Raw genomic sequence first — 15,403 nt, forward strand, 5'->3', positions numbered from 1 at the left:
ATAGTGAATTAAACAAGCTAATAAATACTTGGCTGTTGCTGCTAAAAACAACATTGATCTTGAACCTCCCATTCCTAACAGCATGTAGTTCAATTGAATCCCTTCTAAGATAGTTGTGGAAATAAAATGGGTAAGAAAGGAGGACATTTTATTGAGATTTTATTTTTGAAAGACAGACAAAATTTACATATGATTAATAGATAGCTTCTTTAATGAAAGTTAATGCTAAGAATACAGATACAGATAGTGTTTGACTTAAATCAGTTCGTTTAGTGACAATTCAAAGTTATGGCACTGAACAAAAGTGACTTATGACTATTTTTCACGTTTACAATTGCAGCATCTCCATGGTCACATGATCAGAATTCAGACTCTTATCAACTGACTTACATTTGTGATGATTGCAATGTCGCAGGGTCATGTGATCCCTTCTGACAAACAAAATCAATGCAGAAGCCAGGTTCACTTAATAATCATATTACTACTAACTTAACAACTTCAGTGATTGACTTAACAATTGTTGCAAGAAAGGTGATAAAACGAGACAAAACTCATTTAACAACTGTCTCACTTAGAAATAGAAATTTTGGACTACATTATAGTCATAAGTCAAGAACTACCTATATGTGTTCTAGCAGAATTTCACATATTTTTTTAGATCAATTATTCTTGACAAATCAGAGAACAGTTACGTATAGTAATTGGAGACAATTATCATTAGAGTTGCAAAAGATTAACCACATAAGGTTAGAAAAAGATAATTGTTCTTGTTAGCAATGAGCTCATTGTTGACGTATCGGAACTTTTTCTCCATTGTCAGCAATGGGGTGGGTGCGGTTTCCTCGTGATGCGTCCAGCCCGTGGGCCGGCAGTTTGACACCACTGATTTAAACTATCAATTTAATAGGCAAATAGGGAAAATAGGTTTTAACAGAATATCAGTTAAGCTAAATGGGATTTTATGCATGGCTTGTTTTACATATTTATCCATGCATAAATGGTAAGTGAGACTTTACAATTGCACAGAAGCATTTGCTACATGGGCAAATTTTGTCTGTTGTATCCAAAACTCGATAAAACTGAAATCTGTTAAATCAGGAATTTATTGTTATAGTGGGATATATATGGATTGTGTTGTGTTGTGGGTTCTGGAGAGTAGGAAGGACGCCAGGCCGATGAGTACAGCATAACAGCTCTTTATTTGGTGGAAGCAACCGTACTGGGGAATAGGGGTTACCTGCACTCTTTATATACCTGGCCAGTACCTGGCCAGGTACACAGCCAACCAATCTGATTGAACCTCTGTTTCCCGCCGAAACTGATTCCCGCCAAACAGTTACAGTTCAGCGCCTCCTGGTGGTGACTTATACAAGTGCTTTAGGTGTTCCTTTAAGCCTAATACATAATACCCCTTCCCCCTTAAGGATAAAACAATATACATATACAACGAACTTACATTCCCCCGTCACCTTCAGTGTTGCATCTTGAAGGATTAGCCCCCCCCTTAGGGTTATGAGCCGCACCCTTTTTTCCAGGATTTACAATGACAACCGATCCTCCCAATGGACCTTGCCATCTGGCTTCCTTTATTTGCGCACACAGCGAGGTAAGCAGGTGGCCTATGGGGCCAAGATGAACGTCTTAGGGTTTCTTCCCCCTTGTGGGCTGGCGCCTTACTCGGCGTATCCTGGAAGTCCAAGTTCTCCTGAACTGGAGAGTCAGCAGGTAAGCTCTGGCTGACCATTTCTGGTAGACCCACCCCATAGCCAGACCCTGTGCAGGTTTAGCCCAGGTGTCCTGGGAGGCTTGCTGTCCTGGTTGATCAGGGTTCTCCTGATGCAGTTCTGTGTCAACATGGTCCTCCTCGGGCTCGGACGCAGTTGTTTGTTGGTGGTGCTGGTAGGGGGATGTGAGCTAGCTTGTGTGCCAGCTTGAAAACCCAATGAGGGGTAATTCTCCCCGTGGTCGCTTGGTGACCATTCTGGCTTATGAATCAGTTTAAAATTGTAAGCCGATAAGAATATGGACCATCTGAGCATCCTTGGGGAGAGTATTTGTGGGGTTTGTTTGTCAGTGGTGAATAAGCCTAACAGAGGCTTATGGTCCATAAACACTTTGAATTCCCTACCATACAGATAGTCGTGGAATTTTTTGACCCCAGCCACTATTGCCAGGGCTTCCTTGTCTATCTGTGCATAGTTCCTCTCTGCCCCTGACAAGTTTCTAGAGTAGCAGGCTATGGGAACCTGTGTACAATTTTCCTCCAGATGGCTTAGCACTGCTCCCACTCCATAGGGTGAAGCATCGCAAGCAATGCAGATAGGCTTCGTTTCAATGAAATGGGTGACTGTGGACTTGTTGGACAGTAGAGCCTTTAGGTCCTGGAAGCTTTTGTGCTGGACATTGGTCCATTTCCATGCAGCTTTTTTTATCAAGGAGCCTATGCAGGGGTTCAGCTATGGCTGCTTTGTGGGGTAGGAAGGCGTGGTAAAATTTTAATAATCCCAGAAAGGCTTGCAGTTCAGCCTTGTTTTGGGAGTGGGGGCCATCTTAATTGCCTTCACTTTTGATTCTGCGGGGTGAATCCCGCTGGCATCGATTCTGAACCCCAAAAATTCTGTGGATGCAACCCCTGTGCTGCATTTGTCTCTTTTTAGCTTTAGACCTGCAGAGCGAAGCCTCTTTAAAACTGCCCTAAGTCTGTCTGCTAACACTTCCTCTGTTTCTCCTGCAATGAGGACATCGTCAAAATAAGGGCATACACCTTGGATGCCCTTAAGTGTTCACTCCATTACCTCCTGAAAAGTTCCTGGTGCTACACTTACGCCAAACTGCAGACAGTTAACTCTGAAGGCTCCCTTATGAGTTACAATTGTTTGTGCTGCTGCTGTCTCCATGGTAACTGGCAGCTGCTGGTATGCCTGCACAAGGTCTAGTTTAGCAAAGATAGCGCCGCCTTGGAGGGAAGCGAGAATGTGGCTGACCATGGGGACCAGGTAAGCGTGCTGGTTTAGGACCTTATTTAGGGTGCATTTATAATCCGCGCAGATGCGGATCTCCCCGTTAGCTTTGAGGGGGGTGTCTATCAGGGTGTCCCACTCTCCCCCGTCTGCCGGCTGCAGGACCCCGTTCTACTAGTTTGTCTAGCTCTTTTTCAATTTTGTGTTTGAGTGCGAAGGGGACTCTCCTGGGTTTAACTCTAATGGTTAAGACACTGGGGTTTAATTTAAATGAAATGGGGGGCCCTGTGTACCTTCCCAGCTTATTGAATACGTCTGCAAACTCTTTGCAGACAGATTCAATGTTGTTTCCCTGCATTCTGTGGATGCCAGATATTACAATGCCCAATGCCTCAAACCAGTCCAACCCGACTAAGCTGGTTCTACGGCCTTTGACTACGATAACATCCAAGTGCCCCTGAAACCTCTTAAACCGCATGGAAAGGGTGGCCTCCCCCTTAACTTTTACTGGGGCATTTTGGAAATTGGTTAACATGATACTGGAGGGCCTCAATTTAACCCACTGCTTGCTCCGGCCGCAAACAAGTTTAAACGTCTCGTTGGAAATAATCGAGACTGCAGAGCCGGAGTCTAGCTCCATTTTACAAGGAATGCCTTGTAAATGGACTTCCAATTTTAGTTTGGGTTTAAGCGGCCGGCGGGCCCCGGTTTGGCAGATGGCCCTCTGGCTTTTGAAAAACCCCACGCTTGTCGAGCTCTGGGCCCTGGTACCTTGCCACGACGAGTTCTCCGACTGTTGCTTGGGTAGGCCCTCTCGGACACGGCTATGGCAGACTGCTGTGATGTGGCCTGATTTTCCACAGGCCCAACACGTGGCCAACCGGAACTTGCAGCTCACCTGCGCATGGTTGCCTCCGCAGCCTCTGCATTTCAGGGAGGGAGCTGCTTTCTGCTGGCTCTCCCTGTTTTTTTCCCCGTTGTTCTGTTTTTCGCTGGATCTGGTCGATGTCAGTTTATTCCTTATCTATGTGCTCGCCGTATGTAGCGCCTTCGTAGTGTATTGCTTCCTCTGGGCTGCTGGGCAGGGGAGTCTGTACCACTTGCACCTCACCTCTGGCTGCCTCGTCGGCCAAGATCTCGTCTTGAGCGTCTTGGAGAGTTATTTTGGGCCTTGCAAAAAGCCTCTGTTGCAGTCGCTTGTCTCTTAGGCCGCACACAAGCCTGTCCCGTAGTCTCGTCCAGGTTGGAAAACTTGCAGAGGCGGGCAGCCTGTCGCAAGGCCACGATGAACTCGGACGCAGATTCGCCCGGCTGTTGCACACTCTGGTCAAAATGGAACCGCCAGGCCAATTCGGACATTCAGGGCTTGAAATGCCCATTCAGCTCTTTCATAAGGTCTTTGTATGAGACGGTTTCGATCGGCGTCAGTGCAAATAGGCTTTTGGCCAAATCGAATATGGCAGGCCTGCTTATGCAAAGCAAGGTCGCCGCTTTTAGGCTGTCCTCGGCTATTTGGTTCGCCCGGAGATAGTTCTCGACTTGCCCCAGGTGTGATGGCCACCGTTTGGGATGGCAGATGTCAAATTCTCTGGGCTGGCCGACCTTTGGCATCTTCTTCCTCTTGTTCTCGGATCATGCTCCGCCGACTCAGACGGTTGGTTCTGAGTATGTGTGGCCGCTAGCATGGTGACTAGCCAGCTGTAGAAGCGGGGGGGGGGGAAGATGCCTCTTTCCTCCAGCACGTGAAGCCGTCCCCTCGTGAATTCAGCTCTTTAAGGCAAATCAGGATCCCACCTTCGTCGCCACTGTTGTGTTGTGGGTTCTGGAGAGTAGGAAGGACGCCAGGCCGATGAGTACAGCATAACAGCTCTTTATTTGGTGGAAGCAACCGTACTGGAGAATAGGGATTACCTGCACTCTTTATATACCTGGCCAGTACCTGGCCAGGTACACAGCCAACCAATCAGATTGAACCTCTGTTTCCCGCCGAAACTGATTCCCGCCAAACAGTTACAGTTCAACCCCTCCTGGTGGTGACTCTTATACAAGTACTTTAGGTGTTCCTTTAAGCCTAATACATAACAGATTGAATACCAAAAATTGCCATTAGGAAATAACAGCAAATCACACTCTCCAGATGAATGTGTGTGTCATACATAAATTTTCAAGTATGTTTTTAAATGTACAGATAGTCCTTAACTTATGATGGATCATTTAATGACCATTTGAAGTTATGGCAGACATCCCCAAACACATTTATGAGTCGGTTTCAAATTACAGCTACTATAGCTCCTCCATGGTCATTCACCATTATGATGGATTGCAGAACATTCAGTGCCCCCCCCTATTCTCCCTGTCCTGCCCTGCCTGCTTTGCCACTCCACAGGTTCCACATACTCCTCCCCACCTTAGTCAACAGTCACTCATGTACCTTTCAAGGATCTCCAGGGCCTAAGAGATCAGGATAGGGAAAAAGAACAGGATTGCGCTCTATTGCTGAGTTACATGAACAAACCACAAGCGGACATCTTTTTTCTTAGCGAAAAATAATGCTTTCAAAGATTTCTTTTCCTTGCTGATGCTAGCCATAGTTTTGCCAGCATTAGTTTTGCTTGTGTTATGCCAGCAAAGCTAAAGCTGGCAGAGCTAAGACTAGCTTTAGCAAAGAAAAGAAATTGTCTCCTTTCTTTTCCTCACTAACACTGGTGAAGCTAACACTGGTAGAGCATTCATTTAATGATTGCATTGGGGAGAGCAGGGATAGGGGATTATTAAGTGAGGAGGTTCACTTAATGGTCATCCTGATTTCTAACTGTAATGGGCAGGCTTCATTTCAGTTAAAACCTGCGCTCTACCTGTATTATACTTGTAAGTAAGTTTTTGCCATCTTATGCCCTCTGTTATGCATAAGCAGCATAAAAAGTTAAACTTTGTTATATATACAAAAGCACATAATTATTCATCTGCTGTTCCAGTAGCTACAGGTGATGGGCTTTTGATCTACTTTATCCAGGTAAACCAGTCATGATTGTAACTGAATATATGGAAAATGGATCCTTGGATACATTTTTAAAGGTAAGCTTGATATGTGTATGCATGTCAGGTACTAATCTCCCATTTTATAGTTTTTCCCCTGAAGAAATGTGGTTTTCTTAAACTAAAGTCTTCTTCAGGTGAATCTCAAGTCCTGCAGATTTCATGGATGTGTTCATCATGCAGTTTTCTTAGCAACTGAGTAGTTCCATATTGCCCTCTTCTGAAATGTTTTTGATTTTCCCAGTGATAGGCTTGGTTTTTCACATTCTGTGATACCTCCTATACAATATATTGACATACATAAGGGAAGAAACTGAAGTGCTGTGGTACTGAAAATGTTTATGACTACATGATACCAACATTAAACAATCAGTAGCAGTTATTCAGTTGGAGTTAATTATGTCTTTTTCTATCAATTATTTTCTTGAATTGCAGTCTCATTTTTCAAGCATGTTATTAACAATGCTGGTTCACAATCTGGAACCTAGTTCTGAAGTGCTCCAGGGGAGTTGTTTAACAGTTTTAATTTTCAACACATTTATCATGGAACACAAGAGTACAGGATTTTTGTCATTCACATATTTATTTCCAAAGTCCTTGGTTGTTTATAGTAAATTAAACCTTGCTTTTATATCCTCTGCTTGAACATGGCACTGAAAAAATAATTGTAATTTTTTTTGTTAAACATTTTAATTGTTTCTTGGTGTTAGAATATTGAAGTGAGCTCATGAGTAGAAACTAATAGAGTTTTTCCAGCATAGTGTAAAGTGTTCTGAATGATTAGTGCCAGTTAATTCTTGATCTACTGCTTTCTACACAAACTAGTTTTGAGATAGCTTTTTCTTCCCACACTCTAAATAATATATGAGAACAATATTAATTCTGAAGAGACTATTCCTCTTTACCAAGGGCTGCTTGTAATAAATATTTTACTATGATTCACACTATTTCCTATTCTATTCTTTTTAAAATATCAAGTATAGTTTTGGAGTTTGTATACAAGTTTCCACTGCTTGCTTTAAAAAAAAATATTTTTCAAACAAAGAATTTTATGTTGATATGATGCCTCACAGATGTTTGTCTCTATACACTCTGTCACATTACTACTTACATTGCCATTCCTGATTCTGCTTCATCAACATCTTTCAAATTTCTGTTTTTCCCCATAATTGCAATGATTCTCATTCTTTCTCCCTCTCTCTCTCTCTCTCTCTCTCTCTCTCTCGTAATGTAGTAATGTTTACTGTACTACTACTACTACTACTACTACTATTAAACTTTTATTCATAAAACATGAAACTCAGTCAACTGAACACTCAAATTGACTGGCACTAATGGTTGACACGGGTTGCTGCCAGCATCCTACGTATCAACCAGGAATCTCCTTAAAATGTAAGATGTTCCGAGTAGTGCAGGTTTTTTTGTAGCTATGCTGGAGTTATTGCAGGAAGCTGCAATTTCTTGATGTATTTTGCAAAGTTTTTGGACATAGTTCCCAGTGTCCCGATGACAATGGGTATCACTGTTACACGTTTCATCCATAATCGCGCAGTTTTGATGGCCAGGTCGCAGTATTTCGTAATTTTTTCCAGTTCTTTTTCTTCAGCTCTGGCATCTCCTGGTACAGCGATATCAATCAACTATTATTATTATTATTATTATTATTATTATTATTATTATTATTATTATTATTATTATTATTATTATTATTATTATTATTATTATACTATTTCCCACATTTGGAGATATTTGTGTTATGTTATTTTAACTACCAATATATCAAAAATTTGTTATTAAAATCCTCTATATTTTTATATTCACTCTATATTCCAGTGAAATGGAATGAAATCTAATAAGCAAAAAAAATTATTTAAATTTAGACCTGCCCCACACCAACAAGGACTTCACTAATACATATCCCTGGATCAAAAACAGTTGTGCTGCTAAAAGACATGAGCAACAAAGAACACATCTACATGATGAGTCTATGCCAGTGAAAAGCAGCTCTAGGTTTCTTTTAAAGATAAACAGTAATAAGTTGAAACTATAGTGAAGTTAGATTTATATGATTGTGGATCTGTTTCCCCATTAGAGGGAATTCTTAACTCATCTTTCTTGCCAATTCCCAACTTTCATGTCTTATAAAAAAATAAAATTCTATGACTTTCCCTAACCCTAACCCCAGACGAAATACAGGGATCAGTTTCCCCATTTTGTTTAGCAAAGACAAGCTAATGTACCAAACTCCAGGCTACTGGATTTATTTGTTTTTTTCCCATTTCAGTGGAGTGAGAAGGAGAAAATAAATATTATTGCAGAATTTGCAAAGAATTGGGATCATAATCATAATTATAATAGTAAAGTTGGAAGGGACCTTGGAGGTCATCTAGTCCAACCCCTTGCTCAGGCAGGAAACCCTATACCATTTCAGACAAATGGCTGTCCAGTCTCTTCTTAGAAAACTTCCAATGTTGGAGCATTCACAGCTTCTGGAGGCAGGTTGTTCCACTGGTTAATTGTTCTGTCAGGAACTTTCTCCTTAGTTCTAGGTTGCTTCTCTCCTTGATTAGTTTCCATCCGTTGCTTCTTGTCCTGCCTTCAGGCACTTTGAAGAATAGCTTGACTCCCTCTTCTTTGTGGCAGCCCCTGAGATATTGGAACACTGCTATCATGTCACCCCTAGTCCTTCTCTTCATTAAACTAGACATATCCAATTCTAGCAGCCATTCCTTATATGTTTTACCCTCCAGACCTCTAATCATCTTTGTTGCTCTTCTCTGTACTCTTTCCAGAGTCTCAACATCTTTTTTATATCATGGTGACAAAAACTGGATGCAGTATTCCAAGTGTGGCCTTACCAAGGCATTGTAAAGTGGTATTAATACTTCATATGATCTTGATTCTATCCCTCTGTTAATGCAGCATAGCACTGTGTTGCCTTTTTTGGCAGCTGCAGCACACTGCTGGCTCATATTGAAGTGATTGTCCTCTAGGACTCCAAGATCCCTCTCACAGTTACTACTATTGAGCAAGGTACCACCTATACTATACCTGTACATTTGGTTTTTCTTGCCTAAATGCAGAGCCTTACTTTTTTCACCACTGAATTTCATTCTGTTAGATAGCGCCCAATGTTCAAGTCTGTCCAGATCCTCCTGTATCTTAAACCTGCCCTCTGGAGTGTTGACTATTCCTGCCAACTTGGTGTCTGCAAATTTGATGAGTTCCCCATCTATCCCCTCGTCCAAATCGTTGATGGAGATGTTGAAGAGCACTGGGCCCAGAACAGAGCCCTGGGGCATCCCACTACACACTTCCCTCCATGTAGATGCGGTTCCATTGAGGACCACATGCTGAGTACAGCTGATCAGCCAGCTACGAATCCATCTGGTGGTGATGCTGTCTAACCCACATTTTTCTATCTTATCAAGTAGTAGTTTGTGATCTACTTTATCAAATGTTCAAGTAAATTATATCCACAGCATTCCTTTGATCCACTAATTTTGTCACTTGGTCAAAGAATGCAATAAGATTTGTCTGGCATGATCTGTTTTTGACAAACCCATTACTAAAAATCATTTTTAGTAATGATTTTGTTTGCCTGTAGGTGCTCGCTGATTCGTTGTTTGATTGTCTTTTTCAGAATCTTCCCAGGTATTGAGGTCAGGCTGATAGGTCTGTAATTTCCTAGATTCATTTTTTTTCCTTTTTTGAAAATGGGAACTGCATCATCTCTTTTCCAGTCCTCTGGTAGTTCCCCAGTGCTCCAGGATCTTTGAAAAATATAGTTCAGTGGTTCAGAGATCACATCTGCCAATTCCTTGAGAACCTTTGGGTGTAATCCATCTGGTCCTGGTGATTTGAAATCGTCTAGGCTAGACAGGTGCTCACTTACTATTTTCTTGCCTATCTTAACTTGTGTTTCTGTTCTGTTTTTTATGGCACTATTTTTGATAAGTTGTTCTGTTTTTTCCCTTTGTGTAAAGACAGTTGCAAAAAACGAGTTAAATAATTCTGCTTTCTCCCTGTTGCTTGTCACCTTCTTGTCACTTTCACCCATTAATGGACCAATCATTTCCTTCACTTTTTTTGTTTTTTGCATGTTGACTTTGGTCGCACGCCTTAGTTCATTTTGAGCCTTAGCTTTCCTCACTTCATCTTTGCAGGCTCAGGCTATTTGCTGATATTCTGACTTAGTTTGTGCCCCACTTTCCACTTTCTATATTGTCCTTTTTATCTTTCAATTTATCAGAGAGTTCTTTATGCAGCCATGCTGGTTTCTTTTGAGAGCTATTATTTTTCCTCTTTGTTGGTATTGTGCTTGACTGGGCTTTTACCATCTCACTTTTCAAAATTTCTCAAGCTTCTTGAGTTGAAGATTCTTGTTCATGGAATCCTTCCCAAGCTCTCTCTAAGTTTATTGAAATTAGCTCTCTTAAAGTCCAAGAATCTAGTTTGACTGTATTCTATTGCTTGTGCTTCCATAATGTTGAATTCCAATATTGCATGATCACTTCCTCCCAAGGTTCCTGTGGCTTCAACACCTTCTATCATTTCATCTCTGTTAGTGAGAATTAGATCCAAAATGGCTAATCCACTAGTTCCCTCCTTTACTTTTTGGGTGACAAAGTTGTCTGCTAGGTTTGTCAGGAATCTGTTTGATCTTCCATTTGGTGCAGAGTTTGTCTCCCAGTTGATGTCAGGATAGTTAAAGTCCCCCATTACTATTGTGATGTGCTTCCTACATAACTTAGCTGACTAGCAAAAAGTTCATCTATTTCCTATGGCAATGTCATTTTTTCTCCCTTTTATATTGACCCAAATGCATTCAAGTTTACAGTTTTCATCATTGTTATGTTCTATTTCTGTAGAGATGTAGTTATTTCTTATATAGAGAGCAACTATATAAGTTGCTCTCTATATAGGAAATATACTATATCCTCTTTTATTTGGTCTGTTTCATTTGAATAATTTAAATCCCTCTAGCTGTGTTCCATTTGTGGATTTCATCCCACCATGTTTCCATAATGGCGACAATATCATATCTGCCCTCATTAACCTGAATTTCTTGTTCACCCTGTTTATTGCTCATACTCTGTGCATTGGTGTATAGATATTTGAGTCCTTTATGACTGACCCTTTGTTTACTTTCTACATGACATGTGTGGTCCCTGAGTTCCCTTATTGTCTTACCACCTTTTTGGTTAATGCACTTTATGTGGCACTCGCTATTAGAAGCTTGATTTTGCTTGACAGCAAGGTTGATATTCTTGTCCACACACACATATATGTTACATGCACTGATAGCCCTAAGTTTTTAGGTTGCTGGGGACAGGGATATTCTGTATCAATTAACTCACTGTCCCCGCTGTTTAGTTTAAATATTCCTCCAGAAAGTCTGTGAATTTATAGCCGAGCAACTCCGTCTCTTTCTTTGATGGATGCAAACCATCTCTTTTGTACATTTTTTCATTGGACCAGCTACAGACATCGTGACTAATATATCCAAAGCCTTCCCCTTTACAGACTACTGATTTTTGCTGTTTTTTCTGTGTTCCAGATGTAGTAACTGTGATGGATTGCAAGTCCTGGGGAAAAAAACTATGTCAGTTTAAAATATAATAATAATAAATATATAATAATAATAAAATATAATAATTTCAGAATATCTTGTTCTGTGAAGTAGGTAGCTGTTCTTCTACTGCATCAGTTGAAAGTAGACATAGAAATTGCCATCATAAAGAACTAAATAAATGGGGTGTGGAAGTAAATGTATCCACTTGCCAAGACTTTTTGAAACTTTAATTCCTATTTCACTTTCAATCAATCTGGTTATTAAATTGTATCAGAATCTGGGGTTTTTTGCTGGTAAATAGTTGTAAAAGTCTTAATAACAGTTATAGATTGTCTTAACTTGCTCCTGAGGGTTTGGAATATATTATGAAAATATATTGTGATATTTCCAGCATTTCCTTTTCCTTTGTCAGAATCAAGATTTAGTCATTTGCTTCTATAATTTTGTAATGTTGTACTTTTTACAGAAGAATGATGGGCACTTTACTGTAATTCAATTGGTTGGTATGCTCCGAGGAATAGCTTCTGGGATGAAGTATTTGTCTGACATGGGATACGTACATAGAGATTTGGCTGCGAGAAATATCCTAATCAATAGTAATTTAATGTGTAAAGTGTCAGACTTTGGACTTTCTCGAATTCTTGAAGATGATCCGGAAGCTGCTTACACAACAAGAGTAAGTTTCTTGTGAATGTTTATTTATTTTTACTGCAGAACCAAAGTAGGGGAACTAACTTGGGGCATAGTTCAACCAATTTCCATATGTTGTGTTGGTTGCTCTGAAGTTTGGACAATGGTCCTGAACCAGAGCTACCAATAGCCAATCTCTTAACTTTGTCAATGAGAGTTATGCTCTAGGATAAATACAGAAACAAAATATAAATCAGCAAGGACATATTAGGTTTTGTAAAAACCTCACCTCTAGAACAGCTCCATTGTGTAAGTAATCTGCATTACTGACCATCCATATAAACTATTGCTTCTTGCCTCTCTTTCTATCCTGCCTTCTGGCAATCACAACATATGTATTTCAAAATATGACCTGTAACTTGTATATAACTTCTTGAATTCCATATCTCTTACAAATTTGAGTACATATTTTCATCATATGTGTATCATAGTATTGTGTGCTCCTTTTATATATTTTTACTACTGTTATCCATGTACTCTGTTCCATGAGCTAAACAAATTGTCTCTTCATGCACAAACAAATTAACTGCTCTCTATGAAGGAGATTGATTAAGTGTCAAAGCTGTCCGTGCTTGGAACAAAAAAAAATGACGACAACGTGGAACGGTTGACGGCGAGGAACTCTTTACTCCAGAAATTTCCAGGCAGTAACAAAGTCAGCGTTGGGAGCTAGTCGCCCCAACGCACCTTTTAAACATTGAAGGTTATTGGCCCCACCCTCCCTGGGCAGACCAGCATCCGGCTGGGCCTGCTTAAAGCTTGCCCCCCTCCCATCTCCTCATACAGCATCCCGTCCCCTGCCTCTGAGCTCCCACACGGCTTGCAGGTAAGTGTATGCCCTAAGTTTCCCTGTTGTGCCCCCTTGAGCCCCTATTGTGCTCCCCTTCAACATCCAGCGCCTTAATGCAGCAACCCCCCACAATGCCCTGCCAGCCGGGCTTGGTTCTGGCCCGCTTGGCGCCGCCGCCGAAGAACAGGCAGCTGTGAAGTCCCAGGATGAGTTACAGCTGTCTTGTTGATTGCCTGGGGGTCCTCTCGGCAGCTCCGTCAGCGTCGATGCATCACAAGGCCCCAGAGCAGCTGTCCTTCGGGGACGCGGCCGTGGGCTCTGTGTGACTGCCCATGGTGGCTGACAGCCGTTCCGCTGCTGTCCGGGCCGCTTCTGGGTGGCTTTCACCATGAGGCTTGGGCGGGAGGTGTGCACGGCGTTCCTCCAGCTCCCCTCGTGATGTTGAGCCCACGGGGCTTGACAGGCGGCCCCTCCTACCAGGGCTCCACCTGGAAGGCAAGAGGGAGATGTTACATGGGTACCAGTATGAGCGACGGGTTCCACCCGACCCCCCCCCGGGTTTATCTGGGTGCCTACGGTGGAATGCCCTGACTAGCCGTGGTGCTTGGACGTCCCACTCTGCCACCCATGATGCCTCGGTTGCCGGATACCCCTTCCACAAAAGCAGGTACTGTACCCTTCCCCTCCGCACCCTGGAGTCCAAAACGTCCTGTACTTCGTAGTGCCCATTACGAACAGGACCGGGGGCCCCTTTCCCCAACCCGACGGGAATGGACGCTGGTTTCCATTCATCACCTTTCTTTATACTCACCCGGTAGTAAGCCTCTCGTAGATCCAAACGGGTGAACACCCTCCCCTTGGCCAGGTGGGACAACATGTCCTTCATCAAAGGTAGTGGGTACAGGTGCTTGACGCATACCGCGTTGACCCCACGATAATCCACGCACAGCCATAGTCCACCGTCCTTCTCCCTGAAGAGAACGGGTGCTGCCGTCCATGAGCGAGCAGGCTGCATAAACCCCCATGCCAGATTCTTGTCTATGTAATGCCGGAGCTCCAGCATCTCTCGCGGTGCCATAGGGTACATTCGTGGCTTAGGCAGCCTGACCCCCGGCTCCAGCTCGATCGCACAATCCATGTCCCAATGGGGTGGCAGGAGATCACACTTGTTCACTGAAAACCTCCAGGAAATCGGCATATTCTGGCGGAACCCGCACCTCTGATCCAGCCCTGCAACCTTCTTTTGCCCTTCCCGGCGATTTGTCCGCCCCCATGTGTTCGTGGTCAGGTGGTTGGGGTCCGACCCCAAGTCGAAGGTGTTGGCACCCCCCTCCCACCAGATAGTCGGGCCCCACCTATCCAGCCACGCAAGACCCAGGATCACCTCCTCAGTCATGAAGGGCATCACGATGAACCGCAATCTCTCCCAGTGCTCCCCCATGTCCAGGCGTATGGGCTTTGTTACATGCGTGATGGGTGCTTCCCCCAAGAGGGACCCATCCACCTTCTGGAAGCGTATCGGAGTGTCCAGCTGCACCACCCCAACACCTAGCTTGGTCACCACCTCTTGACTGACAAGACACCGCGTGCTACCCGAGTCGATCAAGGCCCTGAATCCCAGTGTCTCACCTGTACCGGGGTTCGTTAGTGTTACCGGGACCGTGAACAGGCTGATTGGTGCGCTTACCATCAGGTCTTCCTGTGGCACGTCGCCGCTCCCGTAGACCTCTAAGTCCACTTCTGTTGGCCTCTCAGTCTCCGCTTCATTGTTCCTCCTGGGCGTCGTGTCTGAAGCCTGATGTGAGGCCCGAGAGCGCTCCATGAAACGCCCGGGGGTTGCACCCCATGCTGGGGTTGCTGCCGCCACCGCTCGGGGCACCAGTACGGGACAGTCGGCTACACGGTGCCCCGGTTGGTCACACCAGAAACAACAAGGAGTGGGCCGGGGTGGTGGTACTGAAGACTTTGGCATTGGTGACACTGGTTTTTGCCCCTCCCCTTGCGGCCTCTGCGGGACTTGTCGGGGGTCCGCTGAGGGCCTTGCGCGCCACTGGCAGCCCTATAACCCGACGTCCAGCTCAACCGCAACCCGAAGCCATTCCTGGAGTCTGGGAGGTATTCCGCGGACGATACAGGCCCTATGGAGGTGTTCGTCCAGCCCGGCCCGGAAGTGGTGGATCAGCATCCGCTCCGGCCACGATCTGAGTTTGCCTGCCACCTCCCTGAATTCCCGGACAAATTCCGTTGCTGAACGACCGTTTTGCTGAAGCCTGACTATCTTGGCCTCAGCCCGCTGTACACGGGTAACATCCTCGAAGTGGACCCGCAATGCCTTGAGGAATAACCCAATGT

The 15,403-nt window shown here is 43.6% G+C and overlaps 1 protein-coding gene across 1 annotated transcript in view; it reads left to right on the forward strand.

Annotated features, from left to right (window-relative positions):
* EPHA5 (EPH receptor A5) overlaps positions 1 to 15,403 on the forward strand; it is a gene marked incomplete at its 3' end in the record, with an annotated part of 211,151 nt that overhangs the window by 183,911 nt on the left and 11,837 nt on the right. Inside the window, exons 13-14 of the mRNA XM_081346212.1 lie at positions 5,974 to 6,035; positions 12,038 to 12,247. Of these exons, the coding sequence (XP_081202338.1) occupies positions 5,974 to 6,035; positions 12,038 to 12,247 (272 nt within the window). The remainder of the gene's footprint in view (positions 1 to 5,973; positions 6,036 to 12,037; positions 12,248 to 15,403) is intronic.

The sequence above is a fragment of the Vipera berus genome, assembly GCF_964194415.1.
Source record: "Vipera berus genome assembly, chromosome: Z".
Lineage (NCBI taxonomy): Eukaryota > Metazoa > Chordata > Lepidosauria > Squamata > Viperidae > Vipera > Vipera berus.